This window comes from Lepidochelys kempii, chromosome 11 (genome assembly GCF_965140285.1).
Source record: "Lepidochelys kempii isolate rLepKem1 chromosome 11, rLepKem1.hap1, whole genome shotgun sequence".
In the NCBI taxonomy this organism is placed as follows: domain Eukaryota; kingdom Metazoa; phylum Chordata; order Testudines; family Cheloniidae; genus Lepidochelys; species Lepidochelys kempii.
This window is the reverse complement of record NC_136390.1, coordinates 46,839,467-46,861,096: the sequence shown is the minus strand read 5'-3', so window position 1 is coordinate 46,861,096 and position 21,630 is coordinate 46,839,467. Positions and strand designations below refer to the sequence as shown.

General features: G+C 43.2%; 1 protein-coding gene across 1 annotated transcript in view; it reads right to left on the bottom strand.

The window, feature by feature from the left end:
* The window catches only part of ITGA4 (integrin subunit alpha 4), a 55,675-nt gene extending 38,140 nt beyond the window's left edge, over positions 1 to 17,535 (bottom strand). Inside the window, 9 exon segments of the mRNA XM_073306060.2 lie at positions 982 to 1,119; positions 1,215 to 1,277; positions 1,631 to 1,716; positions 5,637 to 5,766; positions 6,391 to 6,458; positions 8,138 to 8,267; positions 8,374 to 8,480; positions 16,385 to 16,506; positions 17,050 to 17,535. Coding sequence (XP_073162161.1) covers positions 982 to 1,119; positions 1,215 to 1,277; positions 1,631 to 1,716; positions 5,637 to 5,766; positions 6,391 to 6,458; positions 8,138 to 8,267; positions 8,374 to 8,480; positions 16,385 to 16,506; positions 17,050 to 17,234 — 1,029 coding nt within the window. The 5' untranslated portion in view covers positions 17,235 to 17,535.
* Between the last annotated feature and the right edge of the window lie 4,095 nt (positions 17,536 to 21,630).

The window sequence follows — 21,630 nt, the reverse complement described above, 5'->3', positions numbered from 1 at the left end:
GCGTGCGATAACAAGCCTACATCAAAACAGCACACAGATCACTGCAATGCCACAAAGAACATCATGATAAAAGGGAGTGCCATCTTCCCATCTCCCATTCCATCTTGGTTCACTCCCTATTTCATAGACTTAATATCATCTTTGGACAGCAGGAAGCACCTTTGGAAGAATCAAGGTATAACCAAGCCCTTCATGAAGACAATAATTGTGGTAAGAAAAGAATAATGGCAGATGCATATGTGAGAGAGAAAATAAAAATTCTAAAAATAAAATTAACGAATTAAAACTAAGCAGATGAAAATGGAAAAAGTGATTACATTTTAACCTCTGATTAAAAAGCAAAGAAAAAACAAATACCAATATATGATAACTCCAGTTATTTTCATTTACCAAAATATGGGGAATAAAGAGATCTACCATTCTCCTTCCTGAATGCTACTAGTGACTACACATCTTTCACTCAGCTGCAAGTTGTTTGAGTTTGAAGCATCACCTATTCTGTTCACAAACTGTTCCCTTTTTTTGGTGGTTAAAAGAATGGCTTTCAACAAACTAAAATATCTGTTTTTCAAATTATAAGCAATATGATTGCAGAATGCATGCAAATAGACTTCAGTAACATACTAACTAACATATCAAGTTATGAAATCATGCTGATCTTTCTTCTACTTTAACACTTTCTCTTATGAACACCAGATTTACAGTAGATGTGGCTAGCACTTGATACATTCATATGCAAAATCATACTCCTGTTCTACCATATTCCCTGATACTAGCATAAAGTAGGTTTCAGTTAAGATCCCAGGTTTGCATGGTGGTATTTTAGCAGAATACATAGTTCTACTGTAAATCATGCAGTTCAAATGCATCATCTCAGAGTTCCTGTAACAAAGCAGAAAACACTGCTATTCGGTTTGTAGGACCAGAATTACTTTAAATAGTCAGAATTACTATTAATTTTAAAAAAGAAAACACACTTACAGAACCTGAGTTGATGTAAACATAAACCCTTCCTTCTTCTCTGACTTTACTTTGCATTGGAGCGCCAACCAGTAAGTCTGAGAGGCCATCGGTATTCAGATCCACTGCGCAAACAGCAGCTCCAAAATAAGAACCAAGCTGTGCACACATACACACAAAAAGTGAACAGTCATCAAATCTTTAAGTCAACACACAAGAAGTTATAATATGTACCAAATAACATGAAAGGTTACCTTTTTACCCTTTAGTTCAGACAGAATATTTAATCCCCTTGTCCCAATGCTAAAAATGTATGCCTAAAATAAGAAGAGAACATAGGAGAAATTCAACTCTTTGCATTTACGGTTTGTCAGTAAGAAAAATGAAATACTAAATATGCTGTAGAGGAAAGACAAATCCCAAAAGGCACCAAGACAACACACAATTCAAAATAAAATACAGTCATGCATCATCTCCTGCCCTATCCTTTCTTAGCACCACTGAACAAGCAAGACCCTCTTTCACACTGCATTTCCTTTCATTCCTTCTCACAAACTCAGAGAAGCTCCATCCAATACTCTGTGCTCCCTGGACCACAGAAATCCACTCTCTTAGCTTTCCATTGCAACAATCCAAAGAGGAAACGTTACAACAACAAAGCACCTCTTACTTTACCAGTCTGCTCCTGTTGGGGAGCTCCTCCAATTACTTCTGTACTAGCTGGTGTCAGAAAGTGGCCAGCTCCAACAGCATATCCTGTAAATGAAATAGAGTCATAACTGAATACAGTAAATATGATTACAGGAACCATGAATATAATTTTAGAGGTGCTCTCTATGGCATACTGTCAACAATCCAGTAAACTATGGTCTGTTACTTTTCATACAACATACGCCTCACTCAGATGAGCTCTGAAAGAATCAAGTGCAATTTCATGCAGGTAAATAATAAAATGTTTAGAAAGGTAAGTTTTCATAAGATAAACAAGATGGTCAATAAAAATAAGGTTTACTCCCAATTGCTAGAATTCGCATTAAAAATGTCAGAAACACGTATCACATTAAAGATGCCAAACACACCTCCATTTTCCAACTATTTGCCATTTTAAAAATTAGTTTTAAAATGGAAATCCATCTTATTTAACAACACAGATTCATGAGTCATTTTCAAATAGGTCTCTGTTGTAACAACAAATTAATGCAAACACTCACATAAGAAAATTCAAAGAGGAAACTACATCATTCAAACCAATCACCAGATTTGTTATTTCAAATGTGGTTGGTTTCTATTGTATTGCAATTAAAAAAAAGCACAATACTGTTACTAATACTGATTATTCTTTTGTTTGTTTGTTTTTTGGGACGAGCACCTTTTTTAAACAACTTGGATATTAGATTTGGCTAGCTGACAAGAAAATATTGTTGGCAACAATCAGGCAGTTGGATCCAGAGGGGCAGACTTTTACATCTCTGCAGGGCCCTCCTGACTAATGGGGCTATACAGGGATATAAAAGTCCACCCACAGACAACCTATTTGAAGATTGGGGCCTTATTTTTTTAGCTATGCATAACTGGTCATTTGTATTCCTCTCAAAGTGCAATATGGGACACAACTGGCTGAGCTCAAACAGAGAAGTCATTTAGTTTATTCATATTCTGCTCCCCTTGTAATTACAGAACTCTCATCAGCTTTCCTTGAAAGTAGGGAGTACAATATCATAGAGGAGAATTGTGCCTTAAATCTTTAACCTGCCAAGATGACTGTGTGGAACTCAGGTTCCCATTATGCCAGCATTTTCTTTTCATGTTTTAAGCTATAAGGGGTGAACAAGACCATTTATCATTTAAAGGTCAACCCCCAGTTTCTACTTATTCAACAAAAAATTAAGCTTAAGTAGATGAACCTTAATTTTCATGCTCTGACCTTTACTTTCAAGTTATTTTGTTTTTGTCCAAGTGCAAAAACATTCATTTTTAATTATTTTTTGGTAACTACAGGTCCCAGGTTTCTGCCCTGTTCTGAAGATTGTTTTCATACAACCTATGAAAAATAATGTGAAGTTTATGCCTTTATTATTCAAGGCTCTGCACCTAAGCAAACCATTTCTGAGGCTGGGACACAGTTCATCTGGGTTTTGCTCTTTCTACTGCTAGAACACTTCTGAAAATCTCAGGAGAAAACCCTGACAAAATGCTGCAAGTCACAAATAAGTTGATTAACAACTTCCTCATTCATTCACATTGACAAGAGGGAAGCAGTCAAATGGAAACTGGAATTAAGCTGAATCAAAAGGTGTACATTTTAGGGGAGCCAAGGCAGTTTTATTCCAAGATTTCCCTAACCTAGCTCCTGGTCTAATTTCCTTTTAAGTCAGTGGGAGTTTACTGATATTTAACGGGAGACGCATTGGGTTCTTAGTAATGGATGGGTGACGGATTTCTATCTCCAGACCTAAAGCACACAGGGAATGAAAGAAGTGGCAGTCATGAATTCAATAGCCCTGAAACTGAAGAGGGAATAGGAGCCAACATGGAAACATCCGTCGCTTCTCAGAAGCTCCCTCACCAGAGCAGTATGTATTTGGGACTCCCAAATGGTTAAACCCATGAAGGAATGTGGTTTGGGGACAGGTACTAGACATGGCTTCATCCCTCAGCAGTTCTGTCAGAAATTTCCCTTGGAAGTAAATACTCCCTTGTGCCATTTTTCTCCAGACAGATGGGGCTACGGCTATAGGAGGGGGAAGCAACAGCACAACTTCCTGAGGAGTTATGCTGCTGGGGGAACTGGAGAGCAATGCAAAGGGGCAGAGCCTCCACACCGATGTTCTAAGATCTCCAGAATGTCCCCTATCCAACTGGAGGCCTACAAACCCTTAACCTTGCCTGGAGGAGCAATGTCCCATGTAAATGTACCCTTCTTGCAAGAGTGTATGATGTCAGTGCTTATCAGTTAGATTTCCCGTCAGGCCTCAGTTCATCAAACCACCTAAGCATGGACATAACTTTAAACACATGAGCACTCCCATTATCTTCACAGGTTTTTCCTACCTAAGTCACATCTTACATTTAAACACGAGTCAACCCACTGAAGCATACATGCAAGTGCTTTGCTGGATCACCTTAATTATGAGTTCTCAAGACTACATATATATCTGCAAAGGGGCATTTCTGCCATCCCTCTCATCATCCATCTTCTGTAAGAACTCTGTTTCTCATTCTGAAAACACCTCCCCATTAGGCTTACCCTACAAGAAGTATGGAAATAGAAAGACCAAGTGCAATTACAAATTCATACGGGACTTTATAAATTAACTCATTAAGATGCATGTCTAGAATGTATTCATATACATACCTAAGTTCAGATCATTTATACTGTACCAACTTCTTTCAAAATGGTAATCATTGAAAATAACTTAAAACCACCAAAAATGTTGAGACCACATCCTGTTTTTATTATTGTATTTAGCGCTACCCAAGTACACTAAGGAAATTCTAGCAAAAGTTATTTATTCACTGACTTCTCTTTCCCAATGTATTCTCTTTCTCAGGGGGCGGCTACTGAAACCCCTCTCTTCCCTCCAGCTTGAAATCAAACCCTACAACACCCATTTCTCATGTTCTTCTCCTGTAAAACTCCAGACTGCCATAATCTCCACATCGGCTATTAAGAAAACAATAACTCTATAAAGCAGAGACCAATCATTGATCACTGCCAGAAGAAAAGACAGTGAAAGCATAGAGATTAATTACAATAGTCTGCTTTGAATTGTATGCTGGTCACAAAATATACTTTCCTCAGTTGGTAATACTATTATTATTTATGTGCTGACAATATGCTTAGCACTGTAAAAATATACAAAATGACTTCAGAATCAGCCCTGAAGAAACTGAAATCTAAAAGACAGAAATAGAGACGATCGGACACACTGGGAAGCCCAGGGCAAGGAATAAATTGTGACTCAGCTAGCATGGCATGAAGGGACACAACTGGAGAAGCAGTGCAGCGGGAGACTCTCAGATAGTGGGCGGGATGGGATGTATTGGGGTGGGGAGTGGGCAGACCTTCTCTGCTGCCCCAACTGGCCGGCCAGGACAGCTGCACCAGTGCATTGGGAAATGGGTGTGCTGTGCAGTACAGAGACCTACTGCAGTTTACTCCTTCCCTGGAGCAGCAGGAGGAAGCCTGTAACTGTTTGAGTCACAATCACCCTCCCAGCTGTCCATGGGGAAGGCCAATAACACACAACCCTTTATTCTAGGTTCATGGCAAAGCCATGATTGAGCCTGTTATTAAATATCTTTAAATATTGCATGAAATCTGCTTACAGTAGTGCTGAGTGAAGTCTACACACCATTTACTATCAAAGTCCTTACAAACAGAGCAGTCTCAAGTGTACAGTGTGAACGGTCTCTCTTTTAAATCAAACAAGACTAGAAATTATTGTAAATGAAGATAAAGCAACTCAGAAATAAATGTTTGAGGTAATTCAGATGAGACGAATGTAGAGGAACACAGAATAAAAGTGAGATTTTAAAAAGATTAACACCATGCTCAGAATTACAAGACAGGTCTGCAATATTGCCATTCTGGGGTGTAACAAAGAAGACATTTCAACCCAGTTGCATAGACCAGGGAATCAGCTAAACAGATGAATAAAAAATATTTTAAATACCTAAGTAACTTCCAAATTTTACTTGATTCCTCACATCTGTATAAGCTTGAAAGGTATTTGCAGTGGTATTGTACACAAAGACAGAACCAGTCCAATAATATGATCCCGGGGATCCCATTATAATTAAATCCTGGAGGAAAAAAAGCGTTGTTTATGTATTAAACTCTTAAAGATAAGCATGATGAGTCAAATTCATTCCTGGTATAACTCCCCTGAAGTCAATGGAATTACACTGGAGATGTTTTTGGCTCAATATCAGTGCATTAAAATCAGAACACATATAGAATGTTTTTCACTTTTAAAATATGGTTATTATTTCCCTACTAAAAGCTTTGAGCGGTGAGCAATTTAAAGAAAACCACAAACAAGGTATCTTTCCCCCTCAGCAGAATATTTTAGAAATCATATTTTCAGGTAGAACATAAAAATGTACACTGTAGTGCATTGCTCTTTAGATACAGAATGTAAGCTTTATTAGTGTTTAATATTGCTTTCAATAGGTTATTCTGAATGGAATAATAAAAAATATGTTCTATTATATTCTTCACTTCCTTCCAAAATAAAAAGGAATTTTGGATTTAAAATAGAGTGCCGTGATAAATTATGTTTTGGCATTTTGAAAATTATTATATACCTAAAACTCTTATCTTTAATAAATTTCATTTAAAAAAGATGAAATATCATGACTATGCACAAATGTATGATGTTCTCCAGGAAATAATTAAATAGAAAACTGATTTTTTTTAATACACACCTTAAAGTAAAAACTAGACATCCCAGCCTGACATGACCCATGGTTTTCTCCAAACTTTCGCACATGATCTGAATATAAAAGCAAAAATGATTTAAAGTCTTCAATCATCTTGAAAAATAGAGAGTTTCAGAATTCCTCTGCAGCTCTCTGAAATGAAAGGATAAATAAAAAGAACTGGTTTCTACTATTGGAAAGCGTACATGGACTTCAACTTCATAATACCAGAATAATAAGGAATTGAGAAAACAGTCCCATTCCAAATGCATCACTTGATTGGAGCTAGGTTTTGTAGCATGGTTTTAGCTATTCTAAAAAGGTGACAAACTCCTGTAAAATAGATCAGTCCATGAAAACAGCATGTCAAAGTGAAAAGTCACTATACACATTGCTTGAATAACAAATGCTAGTAAGTTTAACACTCCTCTTCCCACCCCATTTACAACTCCAGCTATACTTTTGATGGAAATAACTACTTTAATTGGAGTTCTCATGATGCCTATGCCATGCGTCTCTGCTAGGAATCCTCTACATGTACAGTTTAGAGCTGTAATAATCACACTATTGCTCGTATCTATGGTCATGCATGGCTTCTTTTGCCTTCTCCTGCTGCTCCATTAGATTTTTGGAAGAGCTCCACTGGATCTTGTTCCCACTTTCCATCTCTCATTTCTGAGCCTTCCTTTCCCATGTTTTTAATCTCAGTCCCCTACGTCTGTCTGTCTTTCCTCTGCAAGGCTCCTTATATCCATGCTCTTCCAACTCCAATTTCTTACTTTTCTTTACTAACCCTTTCCCTTCAGTCTCTCCTTCATTTCACTCCCATGTACACTCACCCATCATTTACCCGCCTCCTACTCCCTTCACCCAGTAACCATGGGAGGTGGAAGGATGATCCAGCCGGTGGCTGTCTTTGGAGCCAGGGGAGGGATGCTGGAAGGAGTTTCTTCATCATTCTCTGTGGGAAGGCCAGATTATCTGCTCTCCCTCCCTCAACTGGGATAAGATCACTAAATATTTTGACATATTGTTCCCTCCGGTTTGGGGAAAGTACCACAGGAGCTGGGGATTCCCTGGTAGGTTGCTGGGGGCACTGAGGCCATGATTTCCATCTTGGGTCCCCATCCTGCTCTCACTCGTTCCCCTGTAGATTGCACAGAGGCACTGTCAGAGGCATCTTCCTGCAGGCTACAAGTTGGGTGAGAGATTAGGCCTGGCAGGCGTTAGTCTCAGGAATGGGGCAGTAGGCAGCACTGGCTGCTACTGGGAACAGTGTGTCTGATGCTCAGGAAGAGGGAACAGCAGCCAGTTGAGGATGCTGTTTCTAGTCAACTCGGACATCGTGCGGCATACGCCTAGCAGGTGGATGGAGCAAAGAGATGAACTGAGCCTGCACTGGCCTATTTATAAAGAAAATATGCCCTGCAGGGGACCAACCCATTGAGTAAAATACTGGTTGCCCTTTTCAGCTGTTGAATCAACATTACTTCAAAGTGACCAAAATTTCACCAGAAAGTTTGGTCTGTAGGCCAGATTTCTGCCTTCAGAACCCATGCTGCAGGCCCTGAATAGCAGAAAGCCTACCCAGGGCAGGTGGGAGGAAGGGGCAGACAAGAAACAAAACAGTTTAAGGTGTCCACAACCCCCAGCTCATTTTTTTTTCCCAGGGGCATATCTGTTCTTTTATTTCCTCAAATCAAGTAGGATGTTATCTTATCAAGCCCTAGAAATCACCAAACTCTCTGCTTACCTTTATAGCATGGACTTATTCTTTTACTTAGCTGTGTTCGAAAATCAGGAGGAATTTCATAACAAACGCCATTAGGGAGTTTGTGTTCATTTTTTATGTAATATATATTTTTCCACCTATGTCCACATGCCTGTATTTATAAAGAAAAAACAAACAAACATGAGATGTGATAGGAAAATGTAGAAGTTGTGACAGTAGTATGACAAAAGGCATACAGTACTTAACGCAACACATACAACAATGGTTCCATTTTCCCTTGGCTGCCTTGACAAGCTGACACCCAGCCACTGATTATCTCTCTCTTCAAAACAGGTCTTTCCACAATAGTCTCCTGCTGGATTGCCTGGAGCAAAGAAACCAAACCAAAACAAAAAGCTATGACAATCAGCTTGAACACAGGAAATATACTAAAGTTCTATGGACTTCCTTATTATACAACTTGGTTACTAGATGATTATATTAAACAGTGTAAGTTCAGCAGAATTTATACAGATGTGTTTTGTATAGGAAGTTCCATGTACAGATATTTAGCATGGTTCATATTTTTCAGAAAGAAAGGTATTGTGCCATACATATAATATATCCAGATGCAAACACAGCATATTAGGTGTGAACAGAACTTATTAGTCATTGAGCTCTGATTGTGTGATCATCTCTGTTGAAACTGAGAAAATCAGGAAGCTGGCACATGGTCCATCAGGGAAATCCGCTGGCGGGCCAGGCCGGTTTGTTTACCTGCAGCGTCCGCAGGTTCAGCCGATTGCAGCGTCCACTGGCTGCGGTTCGCCGCTCCAGGCCAATGGGGGCTGCAGGAAGCGGCGTGGGCCAAGGGATATGCTGGCCACCACTTCCAACAGCTCCCATTGGCCTGGAACAGGGAACCGTGGCCGGGGGGGCTGCCATCGGCCGACCTGCGGATGCTGCAGGTAAACAAACCGTCCCAGCCCGCCAGTGGATTTCCCTGACGGGCTGCATGCCAAAGATTGCCGATCCCTGCTCTATTTGATGCAGCGCTTAGAAATCAGCTCTACTAGGTATTCCTGTTCTGGTAAAATAAAATGTCTATAACTACAATCTTTATTTTGAAGGTAAAACCATTATGGATCAAACTTCTGTGTTCTGAGTACTCTTTATACAGAATGAAAACAATTATTTAAAGGTGGTTGCTAGTTTGCTTCTCTTTAAATGTCAGAGATCACTTTTTACACATGGAAGGACTTTGAGAAATTCTGCAAATAAATATTTGGCAAATTCTTGTTTCCTCTCAACAAGTTAGTGTGTGTGGAAAGAATAATTTTATGTAGACAGGACTACAATTTAAAAAAAATTATATTCTGCTTGAAAGGCTCAGTTACATTTGGAAACACATTTTTATAAAGGTCTCTCTTACGTATTTACTTACAAGAGCACGACAGAATACAGTACTCAGTGTTTTAGTCCAATATCTTCAGACAGCATTTTGCTGCTCAACTTACCAAAACTACCAAAATCCACCAACACAACACAGAATCTTTCTGTCACATATAAATTAGCCAGCAGAGGGCTCCTATACTGATCAGAGAATACAACAGAAACATACTGTATATTGACATTAATGGAGTGGCAAATGGGCTTGCATCGGAGCCGACATTTATTTGTAACATACTGGTGTAAGGGCTATTAAATTCGAACAAATGCATACTGAGTTCTAAGTGTCTGCTAAATTTCTTGAAAAGAAAGTCTCCCTATATTGACTTGATGTACTGCCTCCTCTTATTCAAATTATAGCCTTTTCATGTACTACAGAGGAAACAAGAATTGTCTCAGAATAATCAATGTATATTTTTATTACAAATGAAAGGAGTGGGGGAAGGCTAGCCTCTCAGATTATCTCATGTTCTTGGCGGTTTTTCTTGAACAGCAAATAAGACTAGATTGTTATGTGGTCTGAGATGGGGAGGTTTCACTTGTATCTTCTCCTATCTCAGTGCTCCCTCCCATTTTTAGGTGTCCCTAAGAACTTCAGAAGCAGTGAGAAAGAGCACTTTCCTCTTCTCCCATCCATTGTATTCTCCCTTACCCACTTGGTTATTTTCCCTTCTCCTTGACTCTACACTTTGGCCTTCTGCTCTTCCACCATCTCCTGTTTCCGCTGAAGCTTTTCTCTTGTTTTCTACTCTTCTCCTGCTCTCCACTCTTTCTCAAGATTCATTGTTGTTCCCCTTTATCTAATAGTAGGGTTTCTAGCATTGTTTTAAGGAAGGAATAGTATGAAGCTCTTGTGGGCATAAGGATGGGTTAAGGGAGTGTGGGTTTAATACCATGGATATAATGATGAGCGCGGGCATGATATTATCCATGTTTAATCCAGTGAGAAGATAGTCTGCACAGTCTGCATCAGTTTACAAACAACAAAGAGCAGCATTGCTGAAAGCACCAGAGAGGAAATTGCAGCTTAACTGCCTCAGGGGAAAGGGGCATGCCTTGCTCTTGTAAAGTCACTGTGAAATAAAAAGTGCAGCCTGTGTAAATGGCACAGATGAAAGAAATATCTCTGTGTCAGCCCCACTACATGACACTCCATGGAAACGACATAGTCAAATATAAGTCATACAGACCCCTGCCTTATGCAGCCCCTACAAATCATCAAGCCTTGGATTAATACATCTATTCCAATACATCCAGTCAACATTATATGCTGAGGATCAAAGCAGGAGACCCCAAAATATTAATGCACATGGAGGGAAAAGATATACAGTTGTGTACTATAATTAGGAGTAAACAAGTCACTCAAATAACTGAGCCTCTTTGAATTGTTTTATATACTTATTTCAAACTATTCAGTGATTTGTTATTATTCACAGTAAATAATTCTTGGTCTTAAAATTGTACAGTAGCAATTCACTTCATCTGTTCAACATCTGAAAAGTGAGGTGGCATGGATAATGTTGACTGGAGATAAGTCACATGGGATTGTTTCCATTCTCCCAACTGGATGAGTGTAAGTCTTAGAATCAGACTGTTAGTGCAAATACTTGCATTTGAGTTTGAAGTTTGCTTTCCACAAATGTCCTTTAATATTTCTGTGAACACTTCCCTCTCCCTTGCCTGCCCCAGGTAATCTCATTAACTAAAATATTCAGAGAATGAGGAAAGAAGAGGGGAGTGAACACAGGTGATAAAAATTCTTTACTCCCCCCAAGGAAATATTTGCAGAAAGTTGTTGAAATATTCCCTTGTCTTCAACTGTAATCCTTCACGTGGGGGAGCTACAGGGCAACTTGTTTCTAGCCTGATTATGGTAAGGGCCTAAGGGAAAAAATTGTGGGTGGCAGCTCTGGTCCCTACCTCAAGAAGCTGTGGAAGACTTCTGTGTAAGCTTATAACTACTTATAATAAGCTTATAATAGCTTTTCTTTTGTTTAACGCTAAACAGCATGAATGGCTCACTGCTTTTGTGAACTCTGACTTGATTCCTCTCAGTGTTATTGGCATATTGATCATACTCAATTCTTACTTTGAGAGAAATTGAATATACAAGATATCATTGACTAAAAACTTGAATATTATATTTTGAATCCCTCTACAATATACAATCATCCTAACTTGGTGGGGGAGGGAGCTGGACTCAGTGGAAGTTAAAAGTATGTAGCATGTCACAGGATTAAGGCCCTGATAGGTCTTCTACGACATTACTCTAAAACAATATACCCTGAATCTTTACTCTTTGTATTTTTGCACACATCTAAGCACTAAAAAACCTCTCATGTGCAATCACTATTCAATCATTATAAAAGCCCAGTTTGTGTATAAATTTATAGAGTAGAATACTTGATTTTATTGACAAACCAAAAACACAGTAAATTAAGTATGAATGCAGCATTTCATGAAATTCAGAATTTAACATAAACTAGAGAAGAGATTCACTGAACTCCACTGCCCTTTGTATTCAATGGACTAGATGCTCAGCTATGGGTAAAATACGCTGAGTGCAGCTGAGGGGAAGTACCTTCATGGCCCATCCGTCATGGGGCCAGTGGAAACAAGTCCAGCATAATTTAGAGCAGCTTTAGGCTTTTCTAAGGTATGCCTGGCTGCCCATGAGCCCAAGGGGCAGATCTGGCAGCTGAGGTCACAGAAGCACAAGACTGCTCTGGATAAGTTTCCTACACTGGAAGCCTTTGGGATCTCATAGCTCTGACCAACCAAAAATTTCCTAATAGAGGGAGACTCAGCAGCTAGCTGGTTAAACCACTCGTAAAGCTGCTTTGCCACATCAGATTGTTTACGAGAACGCTTAATAGGGCCAAGGATCTATCCCAAAAGCTTGTAATACTCAGTACCTTTGTTTTAGACAAAGAAGAGCAGTAAGAATCCTCCTGTAACTTTTTCAGTGTATCCGCAATATCTGTGATTCATAAATTAGAAGACATGGGTTCTCTGAAAAAGTGTTTTTTTCATTGCATGAGTAGGGACTTCAAATCTTACTAAGGTTACACTCATTAAAATGGCTATTCCTCCTCCTATTGAAATAACTAATGTTTAAAGCAAACCACCACCAGTGCTAAAAGGTCAGAACCAGAATATGTCATATGAAAAATACTAACTAGGAAAAACAAGTTCAGTCATAGAAAGATACTGTATCTACAAAAATGTCCATGCTAGAAAATAGCTACCTAAATAAGTTAGACTTAATTGTCCTTTGTCTACCTTTGTCCCCCTGTCTAATGGTCACAGATATATAAAAGGGAAGATGGAATTGAGGAGGGTAATCAGTCTAGGCCGAGCTGTGTCTTATTTAACTTCCTTCCTTCCTTCCCCCATTCCCCTCCAACATGGCTGTTTATAACTTGTTTATTTTATGGCAGAACTGTTCTTTTTTATATAACTTGGATTTTTTTTAACATGAGAATTGTTTTAGAACCAGTTTAATGTTAAGGGGAAATGGTCCAGTTTAAAACAAACAAACAAACAAACAAACAGCACACTATGAGTGCTAAGTTAGCCCTGGTCTACACTACACAGTTAGGTTGACATAAAGCAGCTTATATCTACTTAATTATGTCAGTGTATACACTACAGCCTTGCTCTTGCCCATGTAAGTACCCTACTACACCTACATAATATCTACCTCCACGAGAGGCATAGGCTTATGTTGGTGTAGTTAGGGTGATGCAGAGTCCAGGTAGATACTGTGTTACCTACATGGGCTCTTGGCTATCATGGCTCCAAATTGACAAGAAAGTCCTCCCACCGAGGTCCCAGCTCCCCACTCCCAACTGCCTCCGTGCCTGGAGCTGGACTGCATCGAGGCTCCTGGCTCCCACTGGAGCATACAACCAAGAGCGGCTCCTGCAGGGACCAAACAGTGGGTGCGGAGAGGGGGGAAGAGGTGCAAGCCAGTCTTCCAGCAGGAGCTGCGAGCGGAGCTGAGAGACCGGGCTCTCAGCTCCCCACATTGCCCCTCTTAAGTCAGTGAAAGAGCTCCTGCTGAGGACACGCACCAACCACCACCGACTTTAGGAGGGTAGCGTGGACATAAACCACCACACTAATGACTACAGTGGCTGTAAGTTGACCTAATATAGGTCGACTTAAGTTTTTAGTGTAGACATGCCCATGAACGTTTATATTTACCATTGTCATCAATAGCAAAGTGGCATGTGGAGAGTCCTGTTTATATTGTGACATAAGCATTCAATGAAGTGCAGTACAAGACAGAAAACATCAGTGTGTATCTCCTGCAGCCTCTACATCTGCTGGCAGAAGTCCCCCAAATCCATTTAAGAATAGCCTTTGCAAGTTTAAACCTGTAATTGCTCAGCTACACCCCAGGTTCAATTCAGAAACTTGTCAACTGTCAAGAAAATCAGTAGCAATTGTGTTTAACACAATCAAGGATTCATTCTTCCTTGCTTCTTCTTCATTGACAAAACTAGTAAAAGCAAAATCAAGAAATCCTGCAGAGGCAACAAACACTAAACAGCATGTAGAAGGTAATACCCATTTAAGCCACGCTGCCAGTGGCTCTGAGCATTTTCCATTCTTTCAGTGAATTACAGGAGTGCATTAGAGCAGCTACATAGGTAGTAGTAGGTTTTCCTAGCTAACTATCAATGTGGCATAATGTAGGTGCCTGCTCACTATATCTAGAAAGAGCACCTGAAGCAGGGATTTCATTTTGCTGTTACTACCACCAGATCTTAGAAATTCTTTACATATTTCTTTGTCTACCTGACTTGGCTTCATGTGTCCCTTCAGTCTACTGCATAGAGTCACAAAGTCAAATCAGGATTGACACATAAATGAAGAGGACTGATCCAAAAAGAGAAATGTAACAACCACAGCCAAAACTAAGACTCTGACTTCCTAAGTTTACTCAGGTTCTGAAACCTTAATCTATGTTAATTTAGAGAGGCATATTCTTGATTACTTATTGTATTTTTACTCCATCCAGTTTCACTGCCAAACTTCCCAGAAAGAGAATCGCTTGTAGACAGATATATTCACAGATTCCAAGACCAGAAGGAACCATTGTGATCATCTAGTCTATATAACACAGGCCACAGAACTTCTCCAAAACAATTACTAGAGCATAGCTTTTAGGAAAACATCCAATTTTGATTTAAAAATAGTTAGTGATGGAGAACACACCACAAACCTTGGTAAATTGTTCCAGTGCTAATTACCCACCCCATTCAAAATGTACGCCTTATTTCCTGTCTGAATTTGTCTTGGCTCAACTTCTATCCATTGGATCATTGTGGAGTAGGTTTTGTTGTCCAAATAAAAACTCATTCTCTTTCCTCTCACCCTCTCAAATATCAACCTATTTAGCTAGATTGGCCTATCAACACAGTAATGGAGCACCCCACCGCCCCCGATTTAAAAAACTGTTTTTCTCTGCATGTATGGAAATAGGTTTGGTTAATTAATCTATTGTTTTGGGGATAGTGGGATGATATTGGTTTATGTGTAGGAATAATAAAGGGAAAGCTAAGTTAAAGCAAAGAGCATTTATTTTTTGACAGTAGGTAATGTGTTGTGGGAGCGAGTTCCATAGTCCAGCGCCTTTGAAAGTTGTCTCCTGTGCTCCCAAACCTTCTGTATTGGCTGAGTTTCATGGTTTCAGTGGATCACAATGGACATGGGAGAGAAAATATTTCAGATAGCTCAGTCTCATGCACGGCTCTGATTACAGGATACAGACATGGACCTGGACTCTGTAGTCAAGGAGGAGAAGGGCAGAGCAGAGGGGTGATGTGTTCATAGCAACCTGTGTTCTTTAACAGACAGACTGCTGCATTTTGCACAAAAATCATATACTTGGAGCAGGATACATATAGTTGCATGTATGCCACTAGCAATCCATCTGAAAAAACATTCCAGTTACTTCATCATGGGTTGGGAACTGAAATGTTTTAGAGAGAAACTCCAGAGCATACTTTAGAAACTTTTTTTCTTTTCCTCACTGACTTTAATTAGTTGCCCTCAGTTCAGAAGATTGAACTACTTTCGGGGGGGGGGGGTGCGGGGTGGAGAGGGGAATAACAGAGGTTTAATGTAAATTCTTACAAGCCTTTGGAATCATAGATGCTGAAAGCAAAATATGGAAAGAAAAATAAATATGAAGATGGGAACTGTCATTTCAATTTAGGCTTAATTCTTCTTTTTAAATCTAATTTTATTGTACTCCTTTCTTTTGGTAAGAAAGACGGCTTTTTAAAAATCTAGATTTTTTTAGGATTTCTATCTTAAATAATTTAATCTAAATTTATAAAAGCATTGATCTTTTATATTAGTGAATGGTAAATATAAATGCTAATTTATGAAATATCAAAGTGATACATAAAAATGTGAAATGAGCATATAGAGGACATCTCTAGGTTCTTGTATTATTGCAAGTAGTGGTATAAGTTGAAGGAGGCTTGTTTAGTCAGATCAAAATTGGGCTATGTTGTACAGTTTTGCAATGATAAATAGCCATTAAGATGGTTTGAAAATATTTGCAAAATAGTGGAGGGAGGAACATTTATTGAGACAATCCAATATTTCTCCATGCTTCGGGAAAAATTCTATTAGTTGTTTATTTTGTCAGTTATAAATGTTGAAGAATCAAGGGAACATAAATGTGCACTTTGCTTCTTCTAAATAAGAAGGCTGTAGTGGCTGGCTAGCTTCTGTATTCAACTATAAGTGGCAAGCAAGCTTGGAGTTCTTCACTGAAGTTGTAACATCATCTTCAGGTGCAAACACGATTCAACTCACCCAGCTGGAGCTGTTCACAAGTCCCACTGGGGTTGCTTCCGATCCTGCATCTGAAAATTGCACCTGGATTGACCACAGAGCTATTTGCCAACCATTTGGCTTTAGGAGCTCCCACAACCAACCTGAAAGTGAGAAGAAAAGAAACTTAAACCCTGCCAACAGGGATGCAAACACTAAAAGGCACACACACACACACACCCCAGAACCTAGGAGAATTAGAGACCAGCTTCATGCTCTTCTGCACCCAGGATGCAAACGTTTGCAATAGGCAACTGTGTCATGGCAAACGAAAAGAAATTGCTTCCCAACTTCCTCGTTTCTTTGCAGCTGGAATGCTGTAAGCAGATGCCCATGTAATGGAGCAGACAAAAAGTTACTGTAACTTTAATCGAATGCAGGCTTGCACGAGCTGGGACAACTTGAATGAGGTTCAGATCTGAAGCCGTCCCTGGAAGAAGTTCTGGGGAAGATCTCACAGTGTGACCCACCGACACTGACAAAGCCTTAGATTAGAAAGCAAGCAGCGGGGCCCCGGCAATCACTGCCAAGTCAGACCAGCAAAACCTGCGATGCCCAGAATGGTGATAGCTGGTTAGGAAAGTTCCCAAAGGCTTCCCAGCAGACAAGAGAGCTGAGAAGTCGCCTGGCGAGCGAGCGTTACTTACCATCTACTAGTGCCATGGCTGTACAGCACAACCGAATAGCCAAATAATGTCCCGTTGAGTCCCTGGAAGACCACGGGGTGCTGTGTGTCCAGGTTGTAGGCGTGGGCAGTCCTCAGGTAAGGGCCCAGGAGAAGGAGCAGCGCAGCCCACACGGGCGCCCCTCTCCGCCTCTCCCAGCCCCGCATGGCTCCTCGCAGAGCGCGGCGAGGCTCACAGTCGCCAGCCCCTGCACTTGGGGGCCGAGTCAGCTCACTTGTAGGTCCCACGCTGTTTCCCTCCCCGCCCTCTTCTCTGCGGCGCGGGCGGCCGGGCGGCCCGAGAAGCTGGAGGCAGGGGCTCCAGCGCCGCAGCTCGCCAGATGTGCAGCCCAGCAGCCCCCGGTGCACAGCGGCGGCTCATGAGGGGCTGGGGAAGGGGCAGAGGGAGCCGCCTGGCCGTGGCCTTATTGGAAACCCTGGGCGGTGGGCGGGCGCAAGCCCCTCACTCAGCTTCCCCCTCAGGCAGCGTTTAAAGCACAGCGGGCAGGTTGGGGGCAGGCTCCGAGCGATATTTCCCACCGAGGGGAGCCCAACCCCATGCAAGGGGTAGAGCAGGGCGGAGCCCAGCCCCCGGCCCGTCGCTGCTAGCCGCGGAGCGGTGCTCCCCTCTTGCCCTGGGGAAGCAGCATTTCTCCCGGGGCTGGGGAGCGCGGGCAGCTTTACCCACCGAGCCCATGTCAAGGCCCCTGCGCCCTCCTGCACGTGCTCCCCGGTCAGAGCCACCCTGCACATGCTCCGAGGCCCCGGGCAGCCCCCCGGCCTCCTCCTCCACGTGCTCCCACACCCCAGCCCCCCACTACCACCCGGCACATGCTCCCAGGCCCCAGACAGCCCCCCGTCCTCCTCCTCCACGCGCTCCCACGCCCCAGCCCCCCACTACCACCCTGCACATGCTCCCAGGCCGCCCCCCGGCCTCCTCCTCCACGTGCTCCCACGCCCCAGCCCCCCACTACCACCCTGCACATGCTCCCAGGCCCCAGACAGCCCCCCGTCCTCCTCCTCCACGCGCTCCCACGCCCCAGCCCCCCACTACCACCCTGCACATGCTCCCAGGCCGCCCCCCGGCCTCCTCCTCCACGTGCTCCCACGCCCCAGCCCCCCACTACCACCCGGCACATGCTCCGAGGCCCCGGGCAGCCCCCCGTCCTCCTCCTCCACGTGCTCCCACGCCCCAGCCCCCCACTACCACCCTGCACATGCTCCCAGGCCCCGGGCAGCCCCCCGTCCTCCTCCTCCACGAGCTCCCACGCCCCAGCCCCCCACTACCACCCTGCACATGCTCCCAGGCCCCAGACAGCCCCCCGTCCTCCTCCTCCACGTGCTCCCACGCCCCAGCCCCCCACTACCACCCTGCACATGCTCCCAGGCCCCAGACAGCCCCCCGTCCTCCTCCTCCACGTGCTCCCACACCCCAGCCCCCCACTACCACCCTGCACATGCTCCCAGGCCGCCCCCTGGCCTCCTCCTCCACGTGCTCCCACACCCCAGCCCCCCACTACCACCCTGCACATGCTCCCAGGCCCCAGACAGCCCCCCGTCCTCCTCCTCCACGTGCTCCCACGCCCCAGCCCCCCACTACCACCCTGCACATGCTCCCAGGCCCCAGACAGCCCCCCCGTCCTCCTCCTCCACGTGCTCCTAGGCCTCCACTACCACCTTGCACATGCTTTCAGGTCAGAGCCACCCTGCACATGCTCCCAGGCCCCAGACAGCCCCCCCTTCTCCACGTGCTCCCAGGCCCCAGACCGCCCCCCCCCAGTCCATATGCTCCCATGCCCCCACTACCACCCTGCACAGGCTCAGCCACCCTCCACGTGCTCCCATTGCTGGGGAGATGCTGGCAAATGACCTGTGACAAATGTTACCCCGGAGCTGCACACAACTGCCTTGCCCCGCAGCACGAAGGTAACCATCAGGACACAAGGGGAGCAATGAGGAGATGGGGGGGGCAGTGAAATATTTCAGTAGGGGATATACAGGGGGGCTCCCCAAAGAGTTTTTAACTCCCCCCCCCTTTAAACAGAAATTATTGTCCCTCCCCACAAAATGCCAGTTGCCCCGTTCTCTCCTTGCTAGCCTCTGACCCCAGGGGTGCCTGTCAGACAGGCACTGCCAGGGACACTTCTTCCCCCCGGGGCCCAGCAGCACCCATGGAAGATGGAGGAGAATTACAGACAGAAGGGAAGGCTGCAGGAAGTGGGGATGGGGATGGCTGTTGGTAGGCCCCACATTCTAATCCCTCCCTTCATGGAAGCAATGGACCTGGACAGGTAGGAAAGGTGAGAGAGGGGCTCAGAACCTCAAGCAGTGAAAAGAGCCAGGGACCAGAGAGAATCAAAGTGAGCAACAGGAATTGGGGAGTGTGATAAATTAAGGGGGGGGGGTAGCTCCTTTTTATGGACACCCAGCCAGCTAGTAGCTATAAAATCCCTCTTTGTAGCTGTTCTCTAATTACTCTACCTGTAAAGGGTTAAAAAGTCTCACTGCTATGCATAGGTAAAAGGAAGTGAGTGGGCACCTGGCCAAAAGAGCCAATGGGAAGGCTAGAGCTTTTTAAAATGGAAACAAGACTTCCTTTTTGTGTCTGCTGTTGTTCTCCCAGGGAGAGGTAGACAGGGCAGAGCTATTCTATAAGAAGTTTAGGCCTGGTATGAAAAATCATCAGTATCATACCTAGAAACTACTAATTTAAAACCCCAGATATGTAAGTAGATCAGGAAATGTCTAGGAAGACACGGTTAGGTTTATTTCTTTATGGCTTGTGGATTCCTCTATGCTAACCCCAGGTGCTTTTGTTTTGCTTGTAACCTTAAAGATGGAGACCTCAAGAAAGCTCTTCTTGATGCTTAATCCTTGTAGTTGGCTTTAAAAAAAAATCTAGCAATAGCTTGAGTTCCCAGATGTGGAGGGGTTGTTTGTTTGTTTATTTTTTGGTTAATAAAATTTACCTTTTTAAAAAGTAGAATAGGATTTTTGTGTCTTAAGAGGTTTGTGCACATGTTGTTTAATTAGCTGGTGGCAACCGCTGATTTCTTTTTTTTTTTTTTTAATTTCTCAGCTCTTCCCTGGAGGGGCTGGGGTGAAGGGCTTGAGGGTACCCCACAGGAAGGAATTCCCAAGTGTGCCTTCCGGAATTCTCAAAGGGGTTCTGCACTTGTGTGGTGGCAGCATCTACCAATCCAAGGTCAGAGAAAAACTGTAACCTTGGGAATTTAATACAAGCCTGGAGTGGTCAGTATTAATTTTTAGAATCTTTGCGGGCCCCCACCTTCTGCACTCGAAGTGCCAGAGTGGGGAATCAGCCTTGACAGGGAGAAATGGGGGCAAGAGGCTGACTCTCCCAGCAGTGGGGAGAGATACCTGGGGCAGAGTGGCTCAGACCAATATGGAGAGGTGGGGCACAGACCCTCCCATCCAAGGAAGGATAGGTGGGAGAAGTAGTTGGGGTCTGGGCCCTGCCTTCTATAAGCAGGTCCTTGGGGAAGCTCTGGGACCAGGACCGTGGGTTCTTCATTTACAGAATTCCATAGGCAAGAGGAACTGCTCCTTCCCTAGTTAGAAGTTTTCCCTGCCTTTTCCCCCAGAACCAATCCAACCCTACTTGTTGCACAGCTTCCAAGGCCTGACTATAAGATGCATGGTCCAAAGCTCAGGATATTGGGAGAAGGAGTAGCAGAAGAGAAAAAAAGAGGTCACAAGCACCAGAGAGGAAAACACTGTCAGAGGTTTTGGCCAGCAGGAGCATCGGGGGATCAGGGAGTGTTGTCAGGAGTAGAAGGGGAAAATGGCACAGACGGATGATAGGGAGCAGAGGCACTTGGAGGTGATTGGGTCAGGAATGGTTGCGGTGTGTTCTGAGGCAGCCCTGGGTAGCAGATCTCTCCTGGGTTGGGTTCTGGTTCTTCTTTGAATAGCTTGGGTCTCAGCAGCTGATGTGGGGAGGACAGGCTGTTGTAATATTTAACAGGTGTAATTTTTAAGGAGATATCCATTATCATATTAATTCTCCTGCCTACTTCAGCCAAGAAGGATTGTATCCTGGAACAATCCCAAAACATGTGAGCTGAGGTGACTTTAGGGAACCAACATCTTCAGTAGCAGTCAGTTTTGGCAAGGTTCATGCCAGTGTGAATGAAATCAGCTTTCTGGTGAAGCAGCTTTAATCATAGATCAATAGCAGAGTTTTTAATGTTTTGCAAGACACTCCCCATTTTCTAGGGTTCCAGGGTATACACAAATCATTGTTCTAGGCCTGCAGGAAATCTAAATTAGGGAGGATCTTATGAGCCAGGAAGTTGTAACAAGCTATAGCTAGTTGTGTGAACATACGGTGCTCTCTCCACATTAACAACAATGCTTGGCACAGCTACTTGGCTGACCTGGCACCTAAAAATTGGATAACATTTCAGAGAAGAGGGACCTCTGACAAATTTGAAAAGATTTGGTCTGACTTTTTAGAAATCTTTGATTTCTAGCAGATGGAAACTGAGATGTTGCTCTCCTTTCCCCTCCCTGATCCATTCCTTCCTTTCCTTTTCCTCGC